General features: G+C 46.9%; 1 protein-coding gene across 1 annotated transcript; it reads left to right on the top strand.

Moving 5' to 3' along the window:
• The first annotated feature begins 1,205 nt into the window (after positions 1 to 1,205).
• On the top strand, positions 1,206 to 24,079 carry DUSP10 (dual specificity phosphatase 10). The gene is made up of 4 exons (XM_042820292.1): positions 1,206 to 1,257; positions 2,099 to 2,938; positions 18,679 to 19,053; positions 21,720 to 24,079. Exons 2-4 carry the CDS (start codon positions 2,143 to 2,145, stop codon positions 21,983 to 21,985), a joined length of 1,437 nt encoding a protein of 478 aa, XP_042676226.1. The 5' UTR covers positions 1,206 to 1,257; positions 2,099 to 2,142; the 3' UTR covers positions 21,986 to 24,079.
• Positions 24,080 to 26,130: the final 2,051 nt, after the last annotated feature.

The following is a 26,130-nucleotide window of genomic DNA, read 5'->3' as shown; positions in this document are numbered from 1 at the left end:
GTAAAGGTCCTAGTGCAGCCACATTTAGAGTGCTGTGTCAGTTCTGGGCTCCTCAGTTCAAGAAAGACAAGATATCCTAGAGAGAGTCCAGTGGAGGGACGCAGAGATGATGAAGACCTGGAGCATCTTTTGGACAAGGAAAGGCTGAGAGACCTGGGGCTGTTCAGCCTGGAGGAGACTGAGAGGGGATCTCATTGCTGTTTATAAATATCTAATGGAAGTCAAGCAGATGGAGCCAGGCTCTGTTTGGTGATACCCAGAGGCAGAACAAGGGGCAATGGATACAAACTGGAGCATTCAAAGTTCCACATGAATATGGAGAAAACTTCTTTGCTATGAGGGTGACGGAGCACAGGAACAGGCTGCCCACAGAGGCTGCAGACTCTCCTCTGGAGATACTCAAGACTCATCTGAATGCCTACCTGTGCAGCCTGCTGTGGGGAGCTGCTGTAGGAGGGGTTTGGACCAGATGATCCCCAGAGGTCCCTTCCAACCCCTAGGAGGTGGCCTATCCTGCCAGGTATGTAGAAATACATCTGTTTTGAAGCGCCGTGTCAACGTCCTGAAGAGGAACTGAAATGTTGCTCTGTGTTGCCTTTGTTTAATGGTGTGAACCAGGCTGTGGCTGCCTTGCCCAGCATGGCAGAGCACCTCGTGGTTATCTGACAGCAGCTCCCCGCTGCGGGGCAGGATGAATGGGGCACCTGTCTGCGGGCAGCGCGGGGTCTGTCACTCAGTCAGCCTTCCTACAAAAACGCAAAGTCGCACGTGGCTTCCCTTCACTTTTCTGCAAAGCGCATCTCGTGCAGGCTCACGGTGGTTAGAACGGGACTATTGGCAGACGCATCCAGCAGAAGCCTCTTAGGCTCAACTCCACTCTACGTCATCGACCCCCTTGAGATGTGCGGTTCCCGCTTCGCTCCGCCGCTCTGACAGCGCCGGGGCGCGAGAGGGGCGCGCGCCGCACGTCCGCGAGGAGCAACTGCCGCCGCGGGGCGCGAGCAGGCGCCGCGCCCTTCCGATTGGCTGCCAATGACATCACCCGCCCCGCCCCCTCCCCCGCCCCGCTGCTCGCCGATTGGCCGCCGGGGCCGCCCGTCACCTCCCGGCCCGCCCCCGCAAAGCCGTACATTTACGCGGTAGCAAAAGAGAAAGTAACGAGGATGGTGCGGGTGGCGCGCGGGGCGGCGGGCGCGAGAAACAGCGGCGCGGGGCCGCCAAGAAGCGGGACGCACCGGAGCGCGCCGCGCCGCGCCGGTGAGTGCGGGCGGGCGGGCGGATAGCGGCGCAGGGCAGCCGAGACACGAGGGGTGGAGGTGCCGGGCCGGAGAATGAAAGTTTGGTTCTGCGCTGCTTCGGTTCGCTGCGGTTATTGTATGTTTTCTCCCCTTTCTTTAGGGAGATGGGCTGTTTGCCCTTTTATTGTTGTTTTTCTAAAGCGTGTCGGGCGGAGAGGCTCCGCTCTCGGTTATCCTTTTTCTGAACAGCGAAAGCATGAGGGATTTTCCTCTTTTTTTTTTTTTTTTTTTTTTTTTTTTGTTTTTCCCCCCGGGCCCCCCCGCCGCCCGGCTCCGTGCGTGGGGAGCCCCGCGGGCGGCGGGAGCGCTTGCGTTCCGCCAGGCTGCTCTGAACCCGGCGTTTCCTGCTTTCGGCGAGATTTTGTTCTTGTTTAACTCGGTGTTCAAGTTTGCAGCTGTCTCTGCGCGTTGAATCAAAAGCCGATTTCATTCCGGCTCGCTGGAAAAGTTGCACGTTGCTGCCGACGCGTTGGGCTGCGGCGGCTGCCGGCCCTTCGCTCGCTGCGGAGCGCGGTGCCGCCTGCCTCGCGCCGGGGTGTCCGAACCGCCCCGCACCGCCTGCGTGCTGACCGCGGCCTCCTCCCGGCGTGCTGCTCCGCTTGCTCTTCGCGTACGTGCACGTAGTGTTGCTGAGGGGTTGGGAAAGGTTGTTCAGCGAGCGGGCCGGGAGCCGTCAGCGTGGCTTGTGACCCGTGGGTGATGGGTGTCGGGGAAGCGATCCGTAGGTTTATGCGATGCGCTGATCTGTTTTCATCGCCTTTCTCCCCCCGCCGCTCTCCCTTCCCTTTCTTCTTTTGCAGGGGGATCTTGAGTTCTTCTTAATTTGCTAGCTCTCAGCCTCCTCATGCCTCCGTCTCCCTTAGACGACAGGGTAGTGGTGGCACTCTCGAGGCCGGTGAGACCTCAGGATCTCAACCTGTGTTTAGACTCTAGCTATCTGGAACCCGCCTCCTCCGCCGGCGAGAGCCGCCCCGGTCTGCTCGGTGCAGCCGTCGTGTCCCTCAAGACTGCGAATCTCACGTATATGCCCTCATCCAACGGCTCTGCCCGCTCCCTGAGTTGTGGATGCAGCAGTGCCAGTTGCTGCACTGTGGCAACGTACGACAAGGACGCTCAGGCCCAAGCCCACACCAGCACCAGCAGCGCAGCGGCCTCCCCGTCCTGCCCCGCCAACCAAATGGTCAACAGCAATGAGAGCGCCGGTGGCCTGAGCCCCTTGGGCGGGGTGGGCAGCCCGGTGTCGGGTGGCGGCAAGCAGCTAGCCAGCATCAAGATCATCTACCCCAACGACCTGGCCAAGAAGATGACGAAATGCAGCAAGAGCCACGCGCAGAACCAAGGGCCTGTCATCATCGACTGCAGGCCGTTCATGGAGTATAATAAGAGCCACATCCAAGGGGCTGTCCACATCAACTGCGCAGACAAGATCAGCCGGAGGCGGCTCCAGCAGGGCAAGATCACTGTCTTGGACTTGATCTCTTGCCGGGAAGGCAAGGACTCCTTCAAGAGGATCTTTTCCAAAGAAATCATAGTTTATGATGAGAATACCAATGAGCCGAGCAGAGTAATGCCTTCTCAGCCCCTCCACATAGTGTTGGAGTCCCTCAAGAGAGAAGGCAAGGAACCCCTAGTCCTAAAAGGTAATATTCCTCTTTGCCCCCCATGTGCTGTGCGAGCGTTGTGCCACACGCCTTGCTGATGGTTGAGCTTCCAGCATGGCTGTGCACTTCTAGGAATGTCACTGTGCCTCAAAATACAGATGGCAAAGCATGTCTTCCATGGGCAGGTGGTGGAATGGGCCACTTGGCAGTGGTGGGGTGATTGCCTTCCTCTGATGGTTGTCCTTGAGTAGTGGTGGGGTGGGAGTTGAACGAAGGAGGAAGCGTGCTTCCTGGTGGCTGGCTGTATAGACAAAGAATTTCCCCCAGTGTTTTCTCAAGGTATTTATAGCCTGAGGGGCAAAGGTCCAGGAGAGTATACTTTGCTTTTAGCTTGCCAGACTGACCTTTACTTAGCAGCTTTATTTTAGTCTATGTTAAACTCAGCTTCTAGGTGCTGGAGATAAGCAGAGGGAGAGCAAATGAAGAACGATAAAGGAGACATTGCATCATTGACCAGCTGACAAAACTCAAGAATCAGTCCAGTCTTGCTTTAATGAAAGAGGGTTAGAGTAATGGACAGAAGGAGCTGCTCCTTTAGAAAGTGGTCTGAAAGGGTAGTGATTATATGTGTGTGTGGATGCGTACTTTCTGTGTTTTTTTTTTTTTTTTTTCCTTCTTTAAAGGCTCATTTTTAAATGTATTTTTACCCTATTCTTTAATATTCTGGGGAGGAACAGTCCCACTTGCCCTGAGGTAGCATCCAAGGAAGCTTCCCTTTCTTCCCTTTATTTTGTAGCTCCTATTTATAACTATGCTGCCCTCTATAAATCTCTTTGCCCCTGGGTATTTATGCCATTTAGAGGCATGGTTGATAGAGATTGGCTATGGTACCACGAAACTACTGGAGGATTTGTCTGTACTTAATTCACATGAAAACAGTAACTTAGTAAATTGTACAGAAAAACCAGCCTCCATGATGTGGTGAAAGTATGGGTTGGTCTGATAGTTTAGTTCATTTTCTCCCTTTATGTTCGTGGCCATCTAGGAGCTACAAGTCCAGTGCAATACTCCTCTTTTAGCATATGCTGTGGAAACTTAAAATTCTTCTAGCTCCAGAAAGCATGTAGTTGCAGTGCTGCAGGCTCCCAGTGTGCTGTTAGTGCCTGTCCTGTCATGATGATGCCCTGTACCTGCTCAAAAGGGAGAGATGCTCAGTAGGGTAAGGTTACCTCTGAGGTTCTCTCTCTCTGATGGCAGTTATTCTGTTGCTCAGTCCTTACAGCTAGCCCTACGGCTTGTACTGTGTGGTCTGCAGGTCTTCCTACCCTTAGAAAAGGGAGATGCTGAAGGTGTCTGTCTTCCATGTTTCTCTGTATCACTGAAGCTTCTACCACTTCAGGCTATACATGGAGCGGGAGGCTGTGGGGCTGCTGGGCCCTGTGGGCAGTCTGTGGGCAGCCCTCTCTGGCCACCATTTCCTGGGTGCTGCACGGGGCTTGGCTGGGTGCTTGTGGGATTACTTGGGCTATTTTTGGTTTTCAGTTACTGAGAAATGTGAGCATCTGTTTCGAAGACCTGCTTAGGAGAAATCCCCTCCCTGAACTTCTTCTGCCAACAGATCTGGGACTCTGCAAGTAGACTCTGCAAGTAGACAAAGGAAGCATAAATCCCTTTTGGTTTTTTGGGTGTAAGAATTGGCTGGACCAGGGCAAGCCTCACCTGGGGAAATAAGTGCTCCTGCTATCACCTCACTTTCCTCCCTTCTCAGAGGAGGCTCTAATGGAGCTCCCTTCCAACCTAGGCCACTATTGATCTGCGAGTTTACCATGTAGTAAAGCAGTGCTTAGGAAGTCTCTGCGTTACTTTCTGAGCCTGAGGAGCAGTGCTGGCCATGCAGTTGTTCATTTTCCCCCTGTCAGATAGCATTTTTTCCATCACGCCCCGGCAGGCCAAACGCTAACACCATATGTGCATGCAGGCCCGTGGTTGCAGACACCAGAATGAAACCAGAGATAGCTCTTTGCCACTTCTTTTTTTTCTTCTTTCCCCTCCTTTTTCGAGTGGTTTTTCTTGCTTGCTGTAATCCACTCCTAATTTATGGCCAACCCATCTGATGCCTGTGTTGTGTTTGCAAACACTGGTTGCTAACCTAGCCGGCCAAGTTTATGTCCCCCTGATCCGGTGCCACGTTCTCCATCTTTGGTGCTGCCTGTCAGCCCGCGCTGCTCTTTGCGCGCTGCGGTGTCACGTTGTGGGGGGAACCCGATCGGCAAACCCAGGGTTGGGTTACAGCCCCGGCTTACCGCTGTCCGGCAGCAGCGTGGCCCTCGGTGTATTTAGGGTTAGGTGCCCTACTCTTTTTAAGCACTGTTTCCAAAGGCCACACGGCTCTATAGATAAATGTATGGACGGAGTGCCTGACTAGGCTCAAGTTAAAAAGAGGTTGTCTGATTTATTTTTAATGTAACAGACTGACATAAACTGATGCTGACAAGGGAGCACTGGGCTTTACAGGGATTTTGAGAACTGTGTGCCTCCCTTTGTGTCTCCTTGCTACTTCCTTTAATATGGAGTGTCATTTTCAATTAAGCTCTTCAGAAGCAAAGATTTGCTCTGTTCTTTGTTCAGAAGGCACAGCAGCATTTAGAAGACTGACATGACTATTTCATTTCTTACCAAAAAGGTATGGTGTTCTTCACATTGCTGTTACGTGGGCTTTAGCAGCCTAAGCGATCAAGGGCTGAAGCTGCTGCTCGGTTGTATACAAAACATGAAGAATTTCTGTTTCTCCCCATGTGCTCACAGCTGTTCTTGTTAGACCACGGTGTTCCATCCCTACTGAAACCTAAAGGCTTCTTTGTGTGGATGTGTCTTTTTTTGTCCAGTACTGGGATGAGAGGAGGTACAAACAGTGATCACATTCACCCTTCCTGCTTGATGATGGCAAAGCTGCGTTTCTTCCCAAGTTGGCTCAAAGGCCCAGTGCCCACTTTGCTACCCAAAGCCCAGCAGCACATTGTGGTGGGACTGTCGTGGGGTAGCAGCAGTGTATTTCTGCCTTACTGGAAGAATTTGCCATCCGTGGGTGCATTAGCTCATAGTGAAAGTGGCTTACAGTTTTGGGCTTTTTGCATGCTTTAGTTTGCTCCTGGGACATAAAAATAGGAAGTGGGGAATGCTTTGGCATTCAAATGAAAAGTATTATTTTACACAGAATGGAGTGTTTAGGTTTGGAGTTGAGTGTTTCCTTTCAAGTTAAATTAAATCTACAAATGAACCAAAAATGAGAAAGTGTAGTGTCTGTGCCAAAACATTTCAACAGTTTTTTTTTTTTTTTGTTTTTTTTTTTAAATGAGAAGAGCTGCCTTTGTCTCCCTAGCCAGTCTCTGGTGGTATTGGCTTCACCTTACCCATCTTCCTCTGCCCTGAAGACCCAGCTGTAAGAGCCTCATGAACCCACAGTTGCCTTGTGCACAGTTTTTTTAAAAACTCTTCTGTTTGATTGAGGGAAAACCAATCCAGATCAAAGGTCTGATGTGAAAATTTGCTAATAATCCCAGTTTTCCTCTGTGCTGTGAAGTGGTGACTGGAGCGCTGCACGGGGCTTGGGGAGGAGCGGAACAGCGGTGATAACGCGTAGTTACTTCTCTGTTCTTGTTCCTGATTTGAGGAGCTTTTTTAAAATCTGGTTTGCAGTCTTCTCATTGCTTGTCTAACAGGGACATAAATTAAGTGGCTGAGTCTCGTTATAGCAAGGAGCACAGAACCTGCCAGCAAACCACTTCGTGCTCACTGCTGTGGTCTAAGAATAGCTTCAGATCTCTTACCAGCGCTGAAGTCACCTATCAGAGAAGTTGAAACAACTACAAAGGGACCGAGAGACCTATAAAAGGAATAAGCGCCTGCTTGACGTTGTCTCGTGTTAACTCAAAGGAGTGTGATCAACTGCCTTTGGAATACCTGATGTTTTCGTAATCTGTTGCAAACACATGATTTATTATTATTATGTAATCCAGCAGTGCCAGTGTTACTTTAAGCCCTAATTGAATTACACTGCAGAAGCACATTCAAGAGTAGAACTTGACACAACGGTCAAAAAATCCAGCTGTCCAGCAAATATGTGCCTGGCGCTTATTTCCACTGGAGATCTCCACTGAATAATTATTAGGTCATGGTTGAAATAGGGAAATGTGTATTTTTAAGTGTTAAGTAATGCGTGAGATGCATCCAGTGTGTTTAAAATGTGTTCCCTCTGTGCTGCAGAGGAAATCTGGCCTCATCAGTCACTGGGGGAAAAACTGCTGCTGCTGCTTCATGGACAAAGATTTCACCTTTGGTTTTCAGAATCTGATTGCAGGAGCTCAAATATGTTTGTCAGTAGTAGTGTTTGAGGTTTGAGAAGTTGTCAACTAATGCACATAGGCCTCTATCTTTTTAGGATCTATTCATGCCTTTTTGTTTTTTTTTCCTCTTAAACAACAGCTGATATTTGTTCTTTTTTACCATGCTTAGGAGCCTAAAAGTTTTTAAACTATCTTTGATTTACAGCACCTCTGAAGTGGGGGATCAGTCACTTGTCTTTAGGCTACGACTGTTTCTTTACTCTATGGAAAACCATATTACAATTTCTTATTTACACCAGCAACGCTAAAGTGACAAAATGACACGAATGGGAGCAACATTCCCATAGTCTTAAAGAATTTTTTTTTAAAATATTTAGCGTAAGCTTGCAGAGCTATAGAAGTCATGTTCTGTGAAGAAAAAGAACACTGTTAATCTACTTAAAAGACCTAATGCTTTGTCACTCTGTGCAAAAATAAGACCAATCGTGGTGCCTTGGCCTTGTTGGGAAGTTGCTCGTGGGCTTGGGGAACATTGGCTGCAGAGAATACAAGACTGACCTCAGTATAACAACTGACTGTTGCCTGAAGCTGTTCAGCTGGATGTGATGAGAGCAAGCTGGGGAGAGGTAACCTCTTGAGCGCTGCACCTGCTTGCTTTAGCTGGCAGGGCCTTCAGGGGTTTTCACAGTGAGCTATGGTCTTAGCCTGATGAATGTGTTGACAGTAGTTGGAGTGGTAGAGCTCTAGTGTGCACCAGTGCCTTTGAGACTTGGCTGGGATGGAAAACCAGCCAGCAGTCCTGGCAGTGCCCCTGCATCCCCTATCTGGAGGCAGGGAGGGAGGCTATTACGACAAGCTCACCTGGAGGACCACTGCCCCTGCTTTCAAAATGTCTCTGTGTGGTTATTTCTGCAGCTGGAACATCCCAGGGCAGTCACGGTCTCTGCTGCATGTTCAGCTGATGCTTTATGCCCCAGCAGCTTCAGCAGTGAATCTGCGGGGATTTTTAATGCCTTGTGACTTTTCAGTACAGGAAACTGCTTCAATTAATATCTGTGATGAAGGCAACCTCGTGCCTGGAAGCATCACAGTCCACTGGAGATGGTTTCAGTGCATCCTCCTACTGCTGTGAAAGCTGCTGGTTCCCCAGGAGCATGCGACCTCCAGCAGGTGGTCTCAGCATGGCTCTGGACTTGTACAGCATAGATTCACAGAGTAGTAGGGGTTGGAAGGGACCTCTGGAGATCATCTAGCCCAACCCCCTGCTAAAGAAGGTTCCTGATAGGAGATAGCAGCTTTTTAAGTGCTTAAAGGACAGAGGAAGATAAGCAAATTCCTTTCCTGCGTGGTGCAGAAAAGGGGATGACTAGATACCAGTCTCAGGGCAAGGGGAGCTCTGGCCAAGGCCACACAGTGGTCATTCTCTCACTTTTTCCTCACACAATAGGCTTGTTGTGAGACCTTGGACGAGTCATTTTAATCTGTCTCGTTATTCTGTTCCCTGCACCATTTGTAACACTGAGCTCATCTCTTAGGTCACCAATTAAGTGTAGTGGACCCAGATCCATCCACAGTCACAGCAGTGCTCTGAAACAACGCATCTCTCCTGTGCAGAAAGTGGGAGATAAAAAGGGTGCCTGTTATTCTACTTCCTCCCTTAGCAGCACATCCTTTCTAATGTAGTACACTGTAGGTTCTGATTTGCCTGTTGACGTTTTTGTTGATTTAAAAACCTCAAGGTTCAGTTTTATTTCCTCTCTTCTGGTGAACAGATGATCTCCTTGCTAAAAGGAGCCACTGTGAGCAGCTTAAGGTCTGGAAGGAGCACAAGCTTGTCCTCTCCTTCCACTTGTTTTTAGTGGTGCCCCTAAGAACACATCACTACTCCCACATTGACCTGAGCCAGCAAGTCTGCAAGGAGCCACCAGGAGCCTTGTAGGAAAGGAGTATATAAACAGGAGGGAGAATTACTGCTTACGAGGGTGGATAGGGGGAGAATGGGGGGAATGGTTTTAAACTAAGACAGTTTAGGTTAGATATTAGGAGGAGGCTTTTCACACAGAGGGTGGTGACGCACTGGAACAGGTTGCCCAAGGAGGCTGTGGATGCCCCATCCCTGCAGGCATTCAAGGCCAGGCTGGATGTGGGTCTGGGCAGCCTGGTCTGGTGGTTGGCTTTCAACACCCTGCACACAACAGGGGGGTTCAAAGTACATGATCATTGTGGTCCTTTTCAACCCAGGCCATTCTATGATTCTCCCGGAGGAAGAGCCTCCTATTGCTGCCGCTGCTTGTCCCTACATGAATTACTATATTTATTAAAAAGAAATACATACTTTTTTTTTTTCCTCCCCGTATGTATTTTTGCGGTGGTTTTAAGAGATTAGGAAAGTAAGTGAGAGAAGCTTGCTAGCTGAATTGATTGTTTCCAGTTTATGATGCCAGAGTGAGATATTGGGGCTTAAGTAAAGCAAGTGGCCAGTAATGTTTTAAAGCAAAACTCTTGTTAAAGCAGTTGACCTGTATTATGCTAGTGATGGACTCTAATTCATCTTGGCCATCGTAAGATACTGGGAGTTTTGTCTGTAAACACTCACTGTGATTAACCTCAAGGCAAAGGAGGTGGTGGAGTCTCCTTCTCTGGAGATGTTCTAGACCTGCCTGGATGCCTACCTGTGTGACCAGCTGTAGGGAACCTGCTTTGGCAGGGGGGTTGGACTCGATGATCTCTGGAGGTCCCTTCCAACCCCTACAATTCTATGACTCTGTGAAACCATTGTATTTTTTTCAATATTTTCCTCTTAGTTCTGTAAGGCAGTATTACGTCTCTATCAAGGAATAATATACTGCTTTTGCCTCCTGCAAAGTACTGTTGTTTATTTATGTGTAAAGGCAAGACATAAGTTAGTTTTGATCTAGCTGAACACATTCCTTGTTTGATCGCTGTTTAATTCTGGCTTTTCTAAGTATAAGTTTTCTCCTTCCCTTGACGCTGGAGTGTAGGTTCTAGCCATGCTTCCTTGTCCATTAGTACTGTTGTGCAATGCTGGGTATCCTGATGGCCAGGATGGAGTGAGCTGCCAGGTGCTCAACCTTGTACCACTGGCTTAGGTGCCAGTTGGACCGGCCCTGGTGTTGGTGGCAGCGTGGGGACTGCCTTGCATCTCACTGCTTCTGGTAGTTGGCTGTTCTGGAGAGTGTGGCTAGGATATTTCAAGGCAGCTTCCTTTACTGGATATGAAGAAAACTTCATATGCTTTGAAGCAGATTGCTGGAAAGTGTCAAATCAGTGCCAGATACAATTTGTACTCAAAAGGAAGGATTTTTTTTTTTTTTTTTTTTTTAAGAGGTTTTAGATCCAGCAGGAATGGATGGCATTCACTGGTGTGTTGCAGCAGAACCCTGCTTTCCTTTCACACTGTTGCAATGTGTTGCTGGTGTTTCTGATGCAGAGGAGCAGTGGTTTGGGCTGGAAAGGAGCCTGCATTCATTTTCAACAGAAACAGAGCAGCTTGCTCGGTTGCTGGAGTGAAGCTGTCCTGAAGAGGTTGCCCTTAAAAGGGTAAAATGAATAAACAGATGACTGAACCATGAAAATGTCAGCCTTCTGTAAAACTTGCTAATTAAACAGAAACGTCCACTCATACACACCCAGGATTACAGACGTCTGAAACTGTGCTGAGGCCCTTCTCCCTCTTTGGATGCACCGAGCCCGCTGTGCTGTCTCGGTCCTCATGCATCCCAGAGCCTGGAGGTCCCATCCATTCTGCCTCTGTGAAAGCAGACTTGTAACTCTTTGTCAATATAAAACCATTTGTGGTATCTTTATAGCATGAATAGTTTCTGTTCCCTCCCCCATCACTTCCCCTGCCTCCTTTATACATAGCTTTAGCATTTCTTGATGACCTTTTTGTTAATATGATTTCCAGTGGGAGCATTTCACAGTAGAAGTATGTATTCCTTCAGGGCTTATGCTGACATTTCCAGTGATTATTTAATTGGACTTCATGTTAGTTTAAATCCCCATGGGAGAGCATACTTTTGCTATGAGAAGTTGTAAAGTGTCTAATTTTGAGTTTCTGCTATAAATGTTTGCCCTCCAGGGAGGGCAAGTCCAAACCTCATCTGTCACAGCAAAATTGTCACAGTTTGGGATGTAGGACTTAATTTCTTGTTCCAAGTTACATTCTTGTATAGCTTGAGCTCCTCCTCTTACCTTTCTGATCACTCTCTGAGAATAACAGAATGCTTTGAAGGATGCTGTCCTGTGATGTGTCCCTCTCTCCTGTGAGTGTTCTTTTTTATATTTTATTCTAAATGGACAAACTCGATGCTTACTTAATGCATAGAGGACTTCCAGTTGCAAAACTGGAACTTCTTCTTCAGTTCATATGTGTGGTGATTTTAGGAAGGGCTGGTGAGTTGTCCAGAAGCACTAGTGGTATCTCTTAGGAGAGCTGGCATGGGAGGTATGTTGCTTTCATAGGTGGCTTGGGTGTCCAACTTCTGTTTGAAACAAAACTGTTTAAGACAAACAAACAAAACAAAACCAACCCTCAAGCTGAAATCCCAAGAAACATTCCCCAGTAGCAGTTTATATTTATATATCATACATATATATATATATATATATATACCACTATACATATAGCTTGTTTCTAATTAGAACTAGTGTGGATGACCTTGTGCTTTCTCACAAGAGAAAAAGCAATGGGACAGCTAGCAATGTGAAGAAGCAAGTCGTGTGTTCAGGTGTGGATGGTATCGTGGATGAAAATGTGGTGCAGAGTGAGTGGTAGACATGATGGAAGGAAGTGAGTGGAGCTAGGCAGAGCCTTTGTCTTTTGGCAGAGGGCAGTGCCTTCGGTGACCTCTCTCCTGCACACCTGGAATGTGTCCTTCAGGGCAGCGAGTTGCTCTGTTCCTGGTGTGAAGTACTAGAGCAAAGTAGGTAAGAGCAGGGGCTGCAAGAGGCCAGCAGGAGAGGATGTATGGTTGGTGTGAGCCACAGCAAGTTGAAATTAGAAATAATACGCAAATGCATGCACGTGTGCCTCGATGCTGGGGGACAGGTAATTCTTTTTATCTGGTCAGACTCTCAACCTTTCAAGGGGGTCTCAGTGCAGTTGGGTCAGGGATGTGTTTGTAACTTCTCTGGGTTGGAACTCATCAATGAAACAGCATCTCGGGTAGTTCCCACGTGGAAAAAAACTGCCCTCACAAGTTCTCTGGAATGCCTGGGCTTGCTTTTTTTGGGTATCTTTGTTTTGCTTTGTCTTGAAGTCCCATTGGCAGCTTGATTAGAGGGAGAGACTAGATTAGATTGAATGTATCAAAGTGGAAGCTGTTCTTTGTGAACTATTTACTTTCACTTTTTTGTTGTTTGTTTAAAGTTTAATCTTTTGCAGCAAGGCTGATGCCAAATGCCATGTGGGTGATGGGAAAAGAAGCCCTGCAATGGGTGGTTTGAACCTCCTGTAGACAGGTGAGAAGCCTGCCTGTAGGTCTGGAAGGGAGACGTAACTCGCGTGTTGGTGGCCACACGAATGCAAAAATCTTTAATTATTTATATCTATGTGTTCTCCCACCCCCAGTTCTCCAAAATCAGTGTTGATTCTTGAGACCATTGAGGATACTTACATTGCAAAAGGATGGTGAATGAGGTTTCTGTTCTGAATAGCTAAGTATGGTTGCAGTTATGTTTTGTTTTGTTTTGTTTTTCTTTCTATTATGTAACAGCAGAAATGTATGGGAACAGTCTTAGCATCATTGTATCTCCTTGTACCTTGACTAAATTGAGATGTCAAGTGGGCTTGATGCCTCAGTCTCCATCCAGTCTTTTTTATGAAAACAAGCAAAACCCCTATAGTTTTCTTGAAGTCAAAGGAGCTAGTTCTGATTTTGTTTGAATGTGGTTTGTCAGGTCCCCACTAGTTGTGAGAGAAGAGAATCATCCTTCTCATCTCTTCCTGCTGAGTGGGCTGAATACAATATATTCAACCACAGCACAACCCTTGAGCTCTCCACAGCAATGAGCGTGAACCTGGCCATGCTGAGGGGAAGGATATCTGTTTTGGATAACAGGAGCACTCCTGCCGTGCTAGAGTTAGCCCTGTTGCTCCAAGAGGTGTGGGATGTGCTGTTCTCAATAGTGTCCTGAGCATTGCACGCCATGTAGGCTTAGCCCTGCTTGAGGCAAAAGCAGAGGAAGGCTGAGGGAGTACTGCAGGAAGGAAGGAATATGGAGAGAGAGCAAAGGGAAGTCCCCTCTGTGTCATCTGATGGAGGTAGGACTGATGCAGCTCTGGTTGGGTTAAAGCCCAGGTTCAAGGCCATACATTTCTGCAGGGCACGGGTTGATATTGTGAAGACACGGTCCCGGCGGTTGTCCCATCTTGAGAGTAGTTTTGGCCACAACTGGCAGAGAGCTCTGCTTCAACCTGTAAAGCTGCTTTTCCCTTGGGGAAGGAAGCGGGCTGTGATAGATTTGCTGCTGAAAGCGCACCCGAGCATGCAGAGAGGATACACAACAGCACGACCCAGATGAGCTCATGCTTGCTAGCAGGTGCCTCAGCACACCCTGCACATGCAGTGAGAGTGGGGGGGAGGTGGGCCAGGGTCAGACTCTGCTGCCCACCTGGGGTGGCACAGGCTGGGCACCCCCAACCCACAGCACACCTCTGTTTGTATGAGCTCAAGTCGCGTTTGCTTAACCTTGAGGCATCCTGCACTTTGAGTTGACTTGACACAAAGTCATCTGTTCATTAATAACACAGAAGCAGTTTAATTGTTGTCTTAGTGGAAAAATACATGAGACTGTCATCAGCTGTTGCTTCTGGCAATGGTTTCTGCAGTAATGTAAATAAATGAGGTCACAGGTTTAAAGGAACAGGCTGTACTTGCACAAATTCAAGGCGTCGTCTTAAACAGATACGCACCAATTGCCTGAATGTCTTATATTGTGGTGCTGTGCTCGTGCCACAAACATTAGCTGCTTAAAACGGTAACATTTTGACCTCAAACACATTTAGCTGTAGGGCTCAGTTTGTTGTGTAGGTCCTGTCACTGTCACACAGAGCAGAGCTCAGCGCTGCCCTCCGCTCCCCATGAGGAGCTGCAGCCACCATGAGGCCTCCCCTCAGCTCCTCTGAGCAAACCCAGCGGCCTCAGCTTTTGTCACACGCCTTGTCCTCCAGGCCCTTCTCCATTTTTCTAGGCCTCCTTTGGACGCTCTCTGATACATCTTTTTCTGATAATTCACAGCCCTATGGGATTTCTGCTTTTGTTGCATGTGAATTTTGGTTTGGTGGTTTTGTTATGTTTGTTTTGTTTTTTTTTTTTAGGTTGCTTTGTGGTGTTGTAATTGAGGGTGAGTGGATCCAAAAATCCATCTAAATAGCTTTCAAAGCTATATAAAAGGTCTGTTTGTCTGTGGGGATCAACGTGTTCTGTCTAAATGTGGATCCCACATCTGCAATCTGTCATGTATAAAAAATGTTCCTGCTGTAACTGCAACAGGTATTGCTCTGTCAGGGCTTTTTGTGCTGCTTGACTTTGCCTAAGCTGTCCCTACTGTGGGAGAGGAATCAAGGTAACTTTACTATGGGGTACGAATCTCTTTTGAGGTAGGAAATATGCTAGCTCTACTGAAATGTATCACAAAGCAAACCCTTGCTTATAAAGAATTACAGAATATCCCTGTGGAAGGCATCCACAAGGATAGAGTCCAGCCCCTCACTCTAGACAGAACCACTGATGAAGAGGTATTGCAAAACATGGAGAAGGAAGGTGGGTGTTAATGTACTCCTTGCCTATTTTTTTCCAGTTTTCTTCCCTATAAATCCCTTGCACAGAACGTGTATAGATAAAATATGTTGGTTTTGCTTTCTGTAAAGATGGCTGTTCCTATTATGAGGTCACAGTCCTTTGCAAAACTGGTAACCGTGTTTCTACCACACATTTTGTGTCTGCTTTGAATTATGCGCTCCTTTTCATGATGGCAAATGACAGCTGCTACTTGGCATGACTTCTGTGCTGTTTGCCACTGCTTGATTTGCTCTGAGCTCTGGCTCCTGCCCAGCTGCTCACCTGGCCTTGAGAGTACAGGGTGGCTTCAGAGCTGGGAATATGCCCACAGCTGCTGCGTGGCAGGGGTCTGGGAGGCATCATGCAAAATGTCTATGGGCAGGTGGTTGCAAAAGGCCTGAGCAAACAAGTATGAATAGCTGGAGTGTATACAGTGCTGATTTGAAGCTTCCTAAAAGTTATGACATCTCAGACAATCCCTAGCCTGTGGTCATTCACTAACTGTTCTGGCAGGACAGAACGGTGGAATATTTCACACAGCTCATGCAGTGATAACTGCAAACATCTCTGGCCCTTCACATCAATGGTGAGCAGAAGCACTGCCTGCTGATGCCTTCACTATATTGCAGGGCAGACTGTCTGCTTCAGAGGTCCTGCTTCCTTCATTCCTTTCCTTATAGGAAAAAAGACTGAATATCCAAGTGTGTTGGACATTCTTGCATGCCTGTTGCTTTGTTTGGGTGTGGGTAGGTTCAGGCTCCCTGACAACCTGCTCAGCAGCTGTTTTGGAGCAGCATGTGGGATGTTCTCTGTATCCGTGTGAGGGCTGTCAAACTGGCTGGATGGTTCAGGCATTTTACCACGCTCTGGTTATTAAAGCTATGTGATATCTTCGAAGATGGAGAAGATGGTTTACAAGCATAGCATTCTGTAATGGTGTAGCTGGCATGTCTGCTAGCATTTTGCTTAGTCAGTGTGTTGCGCCCGAGAATTTGAATGGAGGTGTGCACACAGCTGCTTGTGAGCCCCATGGCTGGAGCTCAGCACTACCGTGCATGCCTCTGGTTCTTCCCAGTGGATGTATTGCCTGTCTGCTGCAGCTGCAGTGGTGAAGGCTTTCTGTATTACAGTTAGCAGCTGAAAATCTGCTTTTAAAACTCAGCTTGCTTGTGTGCTGGTGAGAGGCTTCTCACCCATGTGTTGTGCCACAGCCCATTTTTACATTTCTTTTCCCCTCTATGTCTACATCTTGTTGCATCCTTTCTGGATGCCCGTTCTTGTCCATTACTCCATTGGTTGGGTGTCTGAGGCAGTTCAGGTTAGTGATCTTATATAACTGGTGTCCTGGGAGGGAGCTTACTGTAAGTTCTCCAACTCTGCTGTGTGCTTAGGGTGGCTGGTGAAGGGTGATGTCATGAGCTCTGAAGAGTGCTGAAGCAGTGTGGTCCTACATCCACCTGTGGCTGCTGGCTCCCAGAAGGCTGTGGCAGAGGTAGAAAGTGAGAACTGACCCCAGGGCCACTGGAGCTGCTTATTCTTAGGACTGGTTCTTGGGGATCCCCACGAGTTCTGGGTGTTGTTTGAACAGTTATTTAAGCTGAATGGATTGCTTGCCTGTGCAAAAGCAGTGTAAGTGTTGGAGTAGGGTTGGGTTGACTGGAATGTGGTCAGGGTTCAGCCGTTAGCTTAGGCTGTTGGTTTGGGTGAGCTGGCAGATGGCATCATCATGGTGACCCTGGTCGTCTTTGTTGTTCTTGAGCAGCCTGCAGAGACTTTTCAGCCTCCATAAAGACTGGGTGATGTAGTTTGCAGTTGAGCTCAGACTTTTGTCCTTGCCTTTTCTTCTGCGCTGTGCCCTGTTATAACAGCTTTGTGAACAGAGATTGCTAAGGTAGGTGTTTTTGTGCTTTGTCCTGTAAACTTGCAGAAACAGCTGAAGATGAGCATGTTTTTGAGGCATGGGAAATATTCTGCATTTTGAGGGTGATTCATGGGTTTCTGGGAAAGTTAGTTACTAGCAGTATGTGAAGGACAGGAGAAAGGTGAGATCAGACAGGCCTGAGGTCTTCTGTAGCTCTGTAGCATGCTGCATCCTGGTGTCCATCCTGAAGTGCCCCGATGTGGAGGCTGTCAGACCTGTCAGGGTTTGGTTTGTGCTTTCTTGTCCCATCTTCCGGTGTGTGGCCATCATCTGGTTTTGGTGCTGTCTGAATGATGGGAACTCACCTGCCCTTGTGCAGAAGAGAGGACTGAGTTGGGGGATTGCTTGAGAAGTTGAGAATACAGGAAAGGAAGCAATAAACCTCCTTTGTGCAAAGGGTGGAAGGCCTTATGGCCACCTGCCTTCAGCAGGAGGACCCAGGGCTGCCTGCATATTGTGAGCCTCCAAAGGAAGGTTTGGGATTTAGAATTCACCCCTGTCATAGAAGTGAGGTCTAACTGTGCTTGTTTCCCTCTTGTTGGCCAATTGCAGGAATATAGATAGTGTATACATGGGTTGTAGCTGGGCTTCCCCCTTCTCAAAGCTGACTGTGGCCTGGTGAGGGGCACTAGTGCTGTCAGATACAAAGATGGGCCCTGGGTGAGCACTGGCACCAAGGTGTTGAAGCTGCAGTGCTCAAGAGTTGGGTGTCTTTCTGAACCAAAGCCTGCGTGATGGCTTTAAAGTCTTCCTTCTGCTAGATCATTGTGAAAGAGCATGGAAAAGGCGAATAACCTTCTAGAAGGAGGGGGAAAAAAAATAGCAGGATGGTGACATTCAGCATTTGTTTTGGCTGGTGTAACTCTTTCTAGTAATCCACGTGTAGTTTCCCCCTTCCTGGAATTTTTTGGCTTTTATTTAACAAAGTGCAGTTGAGCCCAAGCACTTGGCTGGTCTCAGCACAACATGTGGCCCCATGTATCCTGCTCCAGCAGAAACCCACACGTCTGTGGGTGGCAGGGGGGTATGGCTGCCCTTCTCCTCCTGCCCCTCTCTTCCCAGGCGTGGAGGCGAGCCACCTGTTAACATTACATCATTGGCTCCCAAGAACGCCGTCGTACCAAAGGCCCGAAACAAAGTGGTTCTTCTTGTATTGTTTGTGCTCAAAGAGCTGATGTCATGCCAGCTGATGTCATTGTGTGCTTTGTGTAATTGCTATGGAAACTGGGCAGGTGGGGAGCCCAAGGCTGATGTAATTGCCGAATGAGGTGTAGAAAGAAGCTCTGCTTTTCTTCCTAGTTCTGCAGAGCTGCCCTCCTGGAGGGGGGGCGGAAGGGGAAGAAAAAAGAGGGAAATTGCTGCTTGAAAAAGCCAGTAGTGTGACTTGCAGTAGAGCTAGGGGAATATGAGCCAAAAAAGTGACTTCTCCCTTCCCCCTCAAGCCCGTTTCCCAATCCATATTAATGTCCTAAAAATAACCTGCTAGATATATTCAGGCAACTGGGACAGAAAAGGCAGAGCTGTTTGCCCCATGTTAGGCAAGCACCTTGGTTGTTGTTACATTTCAGGGTTTGGCATTGCTTTGTCCGACTACGTGGGCATGTGCTGTTCTCAGGAGTAAAGGCTGCGAGGCTGCATGCTGTCCCCGAGAGCTGCGGTTGCCCCCGTAGAGGTCTCTAACCAAAATATCTGCTTGGTCTCTCTCCCCAGGAGGACTCAGCGGTTTCAAGCAGAACCATGAAAACCTCTGCGATAACTCCCTCCAGCTGCAAGAGTGCCAGGAGGGGGGAGGCAGCAGTGCATCCGCAGTGCCCCCCACACTACCTCAGTCCATCCCCACCACGCCAGACATTGAGAATGCCGAGCTCACCCCCATCCTGCCCTTCCTCTTCCTCGGAAATGAGCATGATGCTCAGGACTTGGAGAAAATGCAGAGGATGAACATAGGCTATGTAATCAACGTGACCACCCACCTGCCCCTGTACCATTACGAGAAAGGCATGTTCAACTACAAGCGGCTCCCAGCCACTGACAGCAACAAGCAGAATCTCAGGCAGTATTTTGAAGAGGCTTTTGAGTTCATTGGTAATTATCCTTCACTGGAACTACTTTCTCCCCACTCCCCCCCTCCCCTCACCTATTACAAGAATCTGGAATGAATTTTATGCTTTGCTAACTACCCTGAAGGCTGTGTAAGGTCACATTTACTTTTGTTTAGATTGTCAGAAATACTGAGCACCTCATGTTTCTGCTGATTCTCATTTCTGGCACATCTGACTAAGTAGCCCAGAGGTACAATTTTATCCATTGATAGCTATGCCTACCTCTAACCCTCCAAATTTGGGTCTTTTCCACCCCTGCTTCTCACAGCTGAGATTTTTGTCATTCCCTCTTCGTGATTCCTTTGCATTTTCTAGTCTTCACGGTGGCTTCTAGCCAAATTTTTATAGTAACTATTTTTAATGACAGCTGAGTCTTCCCTAACTCAGTTTTATGAGAGAAATGACAAACTTTCACACTCCGCTTATTTTATCATTAGATTTGTAACTTCAGTGTATGTGTGGGTGAGTGGGTAGCAGTGAAAAACTAGTATTAATAAGCTTCGAATTCCTGTAGGCTGTGAGACAGTTCACTGTGAAAATGCAGCTCCATCTGAAATTGGGGATGTAGCTGAGGAAATGAAATTACTGTGTCAATCTGAACCTCGCGGTGATTTACGCAGCATATACCTCATCCAGTTTGGTTGGGGGGGGGCTGTGCCTTCTGCTCTGGTCATCTCTATTAAGCCCAGACAGTCGTTTTAAGTGGACCTGGTCATTGAGAACATTAAGTAATACTGAAAGCTTGTGAGGACCTTTCCTTGTTCTCTATATATTCGTGGGCACAGCTTCCTGCAGTGTACACACAGAGCTCAGCATTTTGCAGCGCTGTAGATGTCTGCTGGTGTTTATCCAGTAGCAGTTCACGTGTTTAGACGTTTCCTGAAACATCCTGGTGTTGGGGAGGAACTATGGCTGTGATATTTTTTTTTTTAATTATTATTTTTTTCCTCTTGCTGAAGCTGGGCTAATCATATTATCAATAGTTTGGGTTTGGTAGTGGAAGCCACGATGACAAAAGCATACTTCTTTGCCACATCACAGCTTAGGTCCTTAGCTGACCCCATGGACTTACCGAAGTGGACTCGGGGCTGTCTTCCTTGGTTCCTGCTTTCAAAAATAGACTGTTTATGGCTCCTGGATGAGAGCATCTATCTGTACAGCTCCTGTGGAAATTGAGCCTGCTTGTGCTGGCTCTGTGGGGTGCGCTTGAGCTCACCAAGGATCCAGCCCTGGTCATGCAGCTGGGGCCTAGGGTGAGAAACCCAGGCTTAGCATATTCTGGTCCCATCTGCCTTGGTGCTGGGTCTCGGTGCTCTTGGCTGCTGCTGGTTGTGGCTGCGTTCTGGTTAGCAGGAGATCATCATGCAGTGTACGTTATTTCAGTGAAGGTGAGTAGGCAGAACACTGCTTGTACTGTAGTTTTGATGGCAGGCAGCATTAGTACTCAAATACAACTCAATGTTAGAACTCAACAACTCAAACTCTTAAGTTACAGACTATGTTTTTTTTAATTGGTTTGGTGACCTTACTAAGGGCAGAGAAAACAGCCTCACTCTGAAAACATTTAGAAAGTATTTTGAAACCCCTTTTGCTTTCCTCTTCAATAATTATAGCTTGAGGGGCTAGCTTTGTTTTTAATAAACAAATATTTCTCCATTGAGGTTTTTCTCCATAGCAAATTTAGCTAGCTGGGAGAGTAACTAGTCGAAGTTTTCCCTCCCTCAGGGTAAGCTTTTTAAATTTCATTTGAGACAATAGGGAAATACGTAAACAGTAGATCATTGGCATGTATCTATTTAAACAAATTAGAAAATGAATATAAGTTTAGTTAAGATTAAGGGCATAGGAAGTGCAGCTCAAAACGTGTGTTAAAAAGTGTTTGGAGTTTTGAGTTTCTTAAATACTGGCTGATAGAGACATAGAATCAGCTTCCTTTAAGTTTTCGTAATACAGGTGTAACTTGTAAAATAAGATGCACTTTACTCTCTGTGGGATTGGATTCACACCAAAACTTGTAAGCTAAATTCATCTTCTCCTCCAGATTAATAAAAGGAAGTAGTACACTGAAATGTCACATCTTGAAAGCTTTAACTTCCATTTTCAAAGTAAGCTGTGGGAAATGAAGATGCCATGGCAGTGACTTCCTCCTCTTTCCTGGCTCCTGTGCTTCCAGGAGCTTTTTTTGCTCTTGCATCTCTCTCTGTAGATGATATGTTTTGATGGAGAGCACATGTACATCTGACTGCATGTGTGTGCTGTCCTTTTCCTCTTTCCCCTCGTTCTTTCCTCACTGCTCCTAAAGAGATGTTTGGGAAAGGTAACCTTCGGCAGAATGACGTGCTCCAGTTGTTAAGGGGCAGAGATGATGACAATAGCCTTTTCACACAATGAAAGTGATTAAAATTGGGCTGGGAGGCAAAGATTCAGTTGAAACAGCCAGAGTTTGCTGTGTAAACTGGCCTGTGTGCTTCACGTGAAGTACTTTGATTCCCTAAAGGAGGGTGGACTAGAGAGGAAGAGGAGGAGATGCTGCTGTGCTTCTAGCCAAATAGAGCAACGTTTCACATCAAGTGACTTTTCACTGCACTGAGCTTTGCTAATTTACTACATAGCAGAAATCTTACTTTCTTCTGTTGTTCTTGTTTTCAGAGGAAGCCCATCAGTGTGGAAAAGGTCTCCTCATTCACTGCCAGGCTGGAGTGTCCCGATCTGCCACCATAGTTATTGCGTACTTGATGAAGCACACGCGCATGACCATGACGGATGCCTATAAATTTGTAAAAGGCAAACGACCAATCATTTCCCCTAACCTTAACTTTATGGGGCAGTTACTGGAGTTTGAGGAAGACCTAAACAATGGTGTCACACCGCGAATCCTCACACCAAAGCTGATCGGTGTAGAAACTGTTGTGTGATGGTGAAGCTGCAAAGAGGTGGTCAATGAAGGGGTTAGCCTGTTCTTCACCTGATTTAGGGCAGTGAGGGGTGGGCTGTGGGGTTTTTTTGTTTGTTTTTTTTTTTTTAGCTTTTGGGTGGGGAGGGAGTTGCAGCAAACTTTTTGTGAATAAAAACCTTTTTTTGTAAGGAAAGGTTTTTAAAAGAGATCCAAGAACTTGGCCATGTTTGGGATGCGGTTGTGATTTCCTTCCCGGGCACTGATAGAGCAGAGAAGCTTTGGAGCAAAAGGAGTACTTTTTAAAATCCAAAAGCCAAGAAGAAATATTGGGCTTTTCTTTTGTTGTTGTTGTTTGTTGGTTGGTTGGTTTTTTCCTCCTCCTCCTCTCCAGCTACTCGTAGAGTTTATGGCTAAGTAGTCTGTGCAGGTTCATAGACTGAAGAAACCTAAGTTGAAGACAAAACACAAACAGCCAAAACAAAGCAGAAAAAACTTGCTGAAGCATGAGGGCCTTCGTTCCGCAAAGGCGTTGCTGCAGATCACCTAGCAAGTCGCTCACTGACGCAGAGGAGATCAGAGCAGCTTAAAAAGTCTGCAGGCACTTTTCACACTCCTGACTCAAACTAAAGAAGATGAAAAAAGAAGTTTATTTGGCGTGTTTCATGTTCCAGTTCTATTTTTCTATTTTGGGGTGTAAGGTTTTAACAGAAAGGGACTTTGATCATTCTATGCCATATGCCTTCACTGGCTTCTTGTGCAATAATAATTTGGGATTTGTTTTGAGTGTTCAATCCAATTAGAGTTGGCTGCCCACTAATAAGAAGATAATTTTTAAAATCTAATAGTACAACGGCAGCTGGCTTGATTCAGAAGGGATAAGTGAAAGCAATTATTTTGTTCCTTTATATGATTTTGATCCTAGTTACAGTGCCATAAACCTTGTTACATATGTATATCAGAATGTACAAAAATCGAGAACGAGCAAAGTTTATTTAAAAATATTTTTCGCACAAAATATTGGTGTGTTTCAGTTGTCTATGTAAAAGAAATTTGATTATAAAAGCAAGAAATCCTTTGGGAAATGTGTGTCCTTTTATTTCTTTAGCAGTTTTCCATTTGCTTCTGTCGGATGGGCTTTTGGTTGTGCTTGATTTTTTTTTGGGGGGGGGGGAGGGAATTGTTTTTGTTTTCTTCTTCTTTTGCAGTGTACAATGCCCATTGACAAAGCTGATACCTTTTGTTTGACATCCCTTCTTCAGTGTCCTGTTCCTGTCCTCTGCTGGTGGAATGTGTTTTCTTTATTTCTTGCTGTACTCTTGCATCCCTTGCTTTCAGTAGCCATGTTTTTATCTCCTGGAAATACATTGAACTTGGAGCTGTTCAGATGAATTTGCATGACTGGGGTGGGCTTTCTGGGACAGACCTACAGCTCAACAGTTATTAAAAAAAAATAAGAAATAAACATTTTTCCAATGATTCCTTTTCATCTTCCTGCAATTAGCTTACCTTCTGTGTTTCAGAATTAGTTTCTAGAGAGAGATGAGTGTCCTTCTATTTGTTTGGTTGGTTTTTTTTCCCCTGGCCTCTCTAAACCCTGCTCCTTTAGCAGTTCCATGATCCCTGGTCCTGCTGGAATTTTTCCTTCTCTTTGCCCGCTTTTCTTTCATCCTTTCCCTTTTCCAGTTGTGTCACTGTTAAGTGTGGTGTGTATCGCAAGGCTTCTGCCCAGCAATGTCCCTTAGGTGGCTGACTTCTTTTGCTTTCATTGTTTGTCTTTTATTTTTTGTTTAAATTAATGGTATGGTATAAACTGATCTCCTCCAGACTGTTACCAATTTAAAATTTGTTTTAGCCTATAATGAGCTAAAAAAAAATTTCTCGTACGATTCTGTTGTGCAAGCTGATATATCCCAGGAAACCTCGTAGCTGTGAAGGTTTTTCCTAGGTGAAAACCAGTGTGGACTGAACCAAGATTAAAACAGGACCTGTCAGAAAACTTATGTATAATCACATTAGACATGTATATTTTTGTGGACATTTTACTTAAAATGTTGTTACTATACCGATATTTTCTTGAAACGTATCCCTTTATTAAATTATTTTTCTACTGGAACTGATTTTTTTTCTTTCCTATGGTTGGTCCCTTCAGTGAGACACCCTTGGCAGGGAGCATTACCCGGACTTCAGGCTCCAGCTGCTGTGAGTTGAGGAGAGCATGCTGCAGTAGGAAAAGACATCCCTCCCTAAAGATGGGCTCCTTTCTTTGCTGTTGGGCTCAGCCTTTTTCAGCTGCTCTGCATGAACTGCAGATGGCTGCACCTGGGTCAAGTTGTGAGCGGGAGAGAGGAGGTTAAAAAAAGCTCCTTGCTGCTTGCAGCTCTGTGATTCAGAGGAAGGGAAAGAGCAGCAGGGCTAGCTGAGATTGTAGCAGCCTGCATTACTGGCAGTAGGATCTGCATGATGATGCTGGGGTTCTACAGAGCAAGTGGAGTACACCAATGTAGGACGTGGCAGTCTTAAGCCTAAGGGGAGCAAAGAAAGACTAAATTCAAGATGAGTCTTCAAGGCCTTTTGTTACTGTTTGCTGGTGCCTTGATCCTGCCCTCCATTTCCTTTGTGGAGAAGACAAGTCTGAAGTCCTTGTCCCACCCACTTGGCAGATACAGGCTATGAGTGCTTCAAGATGGAACAGTCATGGAGGCAGCATCTTGTATGGTCACAAGGTCTGCCAGCCGGTGGTTGGGGGAAGGTTCAAAAGCACTCCCAGGAGCTAAGGGGGCTGAGGCAGGAGCTGTGAGGGGTGTAGGAAGGCACCCAGCAGGCTGGGAGCACATAGGACTCAAGGCCTGACTGGGTGCAGCAGGGCTGGCTCTGGGCCACGTGTTCCCAGCGGACTTCTGAGGAAAGGGAGATTCAGTGAGGAGGGCAGAAATAAATTACCTCTTGGCAGAGTTAGGGAGGCAGTCAAAATTATGAGTGGCTGATGGCTGGCTCATTAGCAGATGTCTACTTTCGTGTGGCCTGTTTGCCCTCTTATAGGTGCACAGGTGTTGACCAACATCAGGTTTACAACAGTGGGAGCACAGCCTGACATGAAGGGCTGATGGGAGAGCCAGGGACTGCACAGAGTACAGCTGGGCATTCTGCTGGCAGTGGAAGAAGATGGAGCAAACCATGCTGCGGTCTCATGCTGCCAGCCCGCAGGTCCTCTTGCTGGTGAGGGCAATGTTGGTCAGTCTGCTCAGCTGAGCACCACGGCTGCTGAGGGGCTGCCTTCCTCTTAACAGCCCCTGCATGTCTTTAGGCACCCTGAAGGGCTCCTGGTTTGATTTGATGATTGTCCAGGCAGCATTTCTCTCCAAAAGGCCAGAGACAAAAGCTTGCAGCCAACCGGTGCTTAGAGCTATTCTGTTACTGGGCAGGAGACGTTGGGAGGTGAAGCAATTACACATCACAAGCACCTGCTGAGCAGCATGCAGGTCTCTCCAACTCATGTTCTCTAGGGTGGGGAGGCCTAGCAGGTGTGTAATGAGCTGCAGCTGAACCTAATCAGTGTGAGATGCAGAAAACCCGCTGGTGAGTCAGCACTGATCATTTTGGGCTTTTGCGGAGACAGTGTGCTGGAGTCTACAGAAATACAGCCTTTTGTCTTAAGAAGTCTGAGCTTATGTTGAGTTTTGTTGGGCTTAAACCCATCATCAGGAGTTGCTCTCCTGCATGTCCCTTTCCTAGGCAAGCAATGGATTGTTGCTGTGAATTCCTGCCTCAAGATTGGCTTCATCTCAAAGATAAGGGAAGACGACCTCAAGGTAAGTGCCTGGTGATTACTGCTGCTGTATCTGTGATAGGGAGAGTTTGGTACAGCAAGAAATACTTCAGGGAACTAATACTAATTAGAGAGTAAAGTTAAAACACTGTAATGCAAACTAGATCTACTAGTTGAAGGCACTAAGCCAGAGGTTAAATGTAATTTGACTCGTGTACTTTGACTTTATATTTCTTGCTGTACCCTACCTCTTTTGATTGTCTATATATAAGATGTGATGTAAGAGAGTATGGGTTGATCGTGAAGATTTATTTGTGGTGGAGAGGTGAAGGAGTTGTCTGGCACTTGAGGTTTTTGTATCGGGTTGCGCCTTTGGCTCACAGTGGAGCATTTGGAGA

Source organism: Centrocercus urophasianus, unplaced genomic scaffold (genome assembly GCF_019232065.1).
Source record: "Centrocercus urophasianus isolate 14NV4802_14NV808 unplaced genomic scaffold, USGS_Curo_1.0 seq_10, whole genome shotgun sequence".
Lineage (NCBI taxonomy): Eukaryota > Metazoa > Chordata > Aves > Galliformes > Phasianidae > Centrocercus > Centrocercus urophasianus.
Note: the sequence above shows the minus strand (reverse complement) of the source record. Positions and strands in the feature narration are given on the sequence as shown.